The following is a 4552-nucleotide window of genomic DNA, read 5'->3' on the forward strand; positions in this document are numbered from 1 at the left end:
GCCATGAAATTAAAAGACGCTTACTCCTTGGAAGGAAAGTTATGACCAACCTAGATAGCATATTCAAAAGCAGAGATATTACTTTGCCAACAAAGGTTCGTCTAGTCAAGGCTATGGTTTTTCCAGTGGTCATGTATGGATGTGAGAGTTGGACTGTGAAGAAAGCTGAGTGCCAAAGAATTGATGCTTTTGAACTGTGGTGTTGGAGAAGACTCTTGAGAGTCCCTTGGACTGCAAGGAGATCCAACCAGTCCATCCTAAAGGAGATCGGTCCTGGGTGTTTATTGGAAGGACTGATGGTGAGGCTGAAACTCCAATACTTTGGCCACCTCATGTGAAGAGTTGACTCATTGGCAAAGACCCTGATTCTGGGAGGGATTGGGGACAGGAGGAGAAGGGGATGACAGAGGATGAGATGGTTAGATGGCATCACCAACTCGATGGACATGACTTTAGGTAAACTCCGGGAGTTGGTGATGGATAGGGAGGCCTGGCGTGCTGCGATTCATGGGGTCGCAAAGAGCTGGACATGACTGAGCAAGTGAACTGAACTGATGTTGCTACAGATGGCATTATTGCATTCTTTTTAATTAGCCAAAGAAATCTTGAGAAAGAAGAACAGAGCTAGAGGTACGATGCTCCTTGACTTCAGACTATATTACAAAGCTATAGTAATTAAAACAGTATGCTACTGGCACAAAAACACACACACAGATCAATGGAACAGACTAGAGAGCCCAAAAATAAACCCACACATTTATGGTCAATTAATCTATGGCAAAACAGGCAAGAATATGCAATGGAGAAAAGCATCAATAAGTGATGCTGGGAAAATTGGACACCCACATGTCAAAGAATAAGAATAGAACATTTGTCACAACATATAAAAAGAAAACTAAAACACTAAGAATAGATTAAGGACCTAAAAGTAATACTGGGAACCATAGAAGTCCTGGAAGAAAACACAGAATACTTTTTGACATAAACTGTAGCAATATCTTTTTTGGATATGTCTCCTAAGGCAACCGAAACAATAGCAAAAATAAGTGGGTCAAAATAGTGGATAAGGAAGATGTGGTGTATATATATATATGGAATGGAATATTTAAAAAGTGAAATTTTTCCATTTACAACAGCATAGATGGACCTGGAGAATATTATGGTTTGTGAACAAGTCAGAGAAAGACAAATACATATTTATTTTTTAGTCCACATATAAGTAATAACAGAATATAGCAAAATATAGACTCACAGATATAGAGAACAAACCATTAGTGACCAGTGGGGAGAGGGAAGGCAGAAGGGACGAGACAAGGGTAGGAGATTAAAAGGTACAGACTAAGGTGTGTACAGTAAATTAGCTACAAAGACATATTGTACAGCCCAGTGAAATATAGCCAGTATTTTACAAAAACTTTAAATGGAGTATAATCTATAAAAATTTTGAATGGAGTACAATCTATAAAACTTTTGGATCACTGTGTTATGCATCTGAAACTAATATTGTAAATCAGCTACACCTCAATTAAAAAAAAAAAATATATGTCTTTTACTAGGTTCAGCAGTAAGACATGAATAATGGGTGGGTTCATTCTAGATATTGCCTCACTGATATCATCCTTAATTTTCTCATCTCTCACCCTTATCATCTGACAAAAAGCAATTCATGTCACTATCTCTTGATTCAGCCTTACTGTCACTACCTCTTACAATCCTTACTGCCCAAGCCAGCATCTTCAGTAGTTTAACAGGTTATCTGCTCATCTATTATGGTCACCTACCTTCATTCTGTGTCTTGCAGCTAGAGTAAGTGATGCAAAACCTAAACTTTTAGTGGAAAGAGGCTTATGAGACCGGAATCTTTCTTACCTCTCCAGACACAAGGCCAAAACCTTCTACCAGCTGCACTGACCTACTCTCCCTTCTTGTTTCTTTCTCCTTCTGGCCTTTGCAAAATGCTGTAGCCTATGCCTGGAAGGCTACCCCAAACACCATCCAGTGTCTTCCTCTTTACCCAACTGAGTCCTATTCACCCTTTAAAACAGCTCAAGCATCATTTTCTCAAAGAAAACCTTCCCTGTCACCTCAGACAAGGTCAGACATCCAGTTACCAGGGTTAAGAGTGTGGGCTCCGGAGCTGCCCGTTAGGGTTTGTATCCTATTTCTGCCGCTTTTTACTTAGGTGACCTTGGGCAATTCTGAGCCTGTTAAATGGGGATGATAAAGGTACCAATCCAAGAGGACTGACTGTGAGAATCAAGTGAAGGGTACGCCTGGAGCACTGGGCGAGGATGTAGAGCAAACGTTGTTATTTCCAGAGCTCTCTGCAGTTCCCAGGAGTTTCCTCAAAGCCTGAAATACTGAAACGACTGCCTACCATGAACTCTCCAAACACAAGGTCAGTGAGGGCCAGGACCGCCCTAGTGTTGTTGACTAGTGATTCCCCAGCGCCTTAGGCAGAAAGCCTCATGGAGAGAAAGTGAAATCAATCCTTAAGTGAATAAGCAGGCAAATAATAAGAGTTTTTTTGGCGGTGGAGGGACTAAGAATTTCTTTGGGTCTTAGTTACAGTCACCTCACATACAAAATTTGGGGCAACGAGACTCTGATTTCTCAGTTCCTTATGGCAACACTCCAAATACCAGGATTCTGGTAACTGGGGAACAGCAGATGAATGGAAGTGGAAACTGGGATCTCTTTGCTGTTTGTTTCTGGGGGCTACGAAAACTCTTGGTGAACAGCCCTAAGAACTCATCCAGCTTTGTCTCACAGACTTACAAAGAGCTTTTCAAAGCTCTATCTGCTTTTTCACCCCATAGGGGCTTTCTAATTGTGGTTCTGTAGGAAGAACTAGCACAAAGTAAAGTTCAGAAAACAATATTAAAGGAAAACACCCTTCTTTCTGAAGAAAAATTCAGACAACTTTAAACAAAGCTCACTAAACATTTTAACTTAGAAAACACAGTAGTCCCATTAGCCTCCTATTTAATTTGCTTTGTTTATACAAAATATATTAAGTAGCACACAGAGATTTTGGTCACTTCATTTAAACTTGGCAACCAATATATTCCAACCAAAATTATAGTCTCAGATGCTGTTCTGCAAAAATGGTGGGAAACTGAATCAATACAACTTTCCAAGTACATTTATATGAACTATTTGTTGCCAAATAACCTTCCTGTTAGAATGAACAATGCTACTGCATCTTAAACACTGAGCCTTCGCTCTTGGAGGAGACTCAATGATCAATATTTACACTTGCTTCTGAAAACATCATTTACATTTAAATTCCTGACTAAATTGTGAAGAGAAAGTCTATGGACTGTGAGCTGGAGGCCATAGTTTTAGTGTGTGTGTGTATGGGCTCCCCTGGTGGCTCAGTGGTAAAGAATCTGCCTGCCAATGCAGGAGACAGTGCCCGGGTTTGATCCCTGGGTCAGGAAGATCCCTGGGAGAAGGAAACGGCAACCCACTCCAGTACTCTTGCCTGGGGAAATCCCATGAACAGAGGAGCCTGGCAGGCTAGTTCATGGGGTCACAAGAGTCAGACACAGCTTAGCAACTAAACAACAACAACATTTGTATACACAAACATAAAAATGACTCCAAATGCATACTGGATATTCAAAGCTGTAATTCCGTGAAAAAGAGAGGAAGGGTGCAGGAGGCATGGATCACTTATTTGGTGAAATTAGATGTGCTAGTGTTGTTGATTTGAGCACACTTACCACGTTGGTTGACCGTTTACTGTTATGAATGGCTCTTCTTTTCCACTTGACGGATTTCTTTCTTCGTCTTCATCTTATAAGCTTCTCCCTGTTTTGAAAGGAATGTACACATTAAGATTCGTGGTGAAAGAGTTTTCATTAAAAAGCAGGTTCCATTCTGGTTCCTTGAGGCTAGATTAGGGTAAGTGAGACAGTTTAAAGCAATTTGTCACTTCATGTCCAAAAATACCATCTATTTACCTTAACCACACAGCTCAGCAGCATCAAGGCAAGCTGGACAGCACCATCAGAATGAATACCATGTTACTATACTTCACAATCATTCATTCTATTAGTGATCATTCAAACAGCCTGTCCATTTCCTGTGAAGCTAGAAGAAATCACTAAAGCTTTCAACGCACTCAAACCCCCGTTGTAAAAAATATTAGTAAGTTATAATTTATGCCTTTTAAAGTCAGCAGAATGTTAAGCAATCTGTTGTAATGAGACGGAAATTTCTCAGTAAAGCACTAATCATGAACTAAACACCATGGAAGTGCTGTCGGGCTGAGAGACCTTTTCTAATTCATGAAATTACCACGCCCTTCCTCTTACTCCTGACAAAGTAGGCATCCTTTTTCCATAAAACAAGACCTCTCTTCACTGAGCATCAAGGACACACTTCTCTGTGAGCAAAGTGGTTTGCACAAATGCTCAGCTTTTAACCTACTTAAAACAGAAAACACAGTAGTCCTTCCAATTTTCTGAATTACTCCTCAGAAATTTTCAGTTTAGTTTTTTCTTATGTAAACACAGGTATTGAAGTTTTTTTTTTTTTTTTTTTT

General features: G+C 40.0%; 1 protein-coding gene across 5 annotated transcripts in view; it reads right to left on the reverse strand.

The window, feature by feature from the left end:
* The window catches only part of ANK3 (ankyrin 3, node of Ranvier (ankyrin G)), a 381124-nt gene that overhangs the window by 15758 nt on the left and 360814 nt on the right, over positions 1-4552 (reverse strand). For all 5 annotated transcript variants that reach the window (XM_010839398.1, XM_010839394.1, XM_010839395.1 and 2 more), the window contains one exon: positions 3729-3816. In XM_010839398.1, coding sequence (XP_010837700.1) covers positions 3751-3816 — 66 coding nt within the window. In that variant the 3' untranslated portion in view covers positions 3729-3750. The remainder of the gene's footprint in view (positions 1-3728; positions 3817-4552) is intronic.

This window comes from Bison bison, unplaced genomic scaffold (genome assembly GCF_000754665.1).
Source record: "Bison bison bison isolate TAMUID 2011002044 unplaced genomic scaffold, Bison_UMD1.0 scf7180017864116, whole genome shotgun sequence".
NCBI lineage: Eukaryota > Metazoa > Chordata > Mammalia > Artiodactyla > Bovidae > Bison > Bison bison.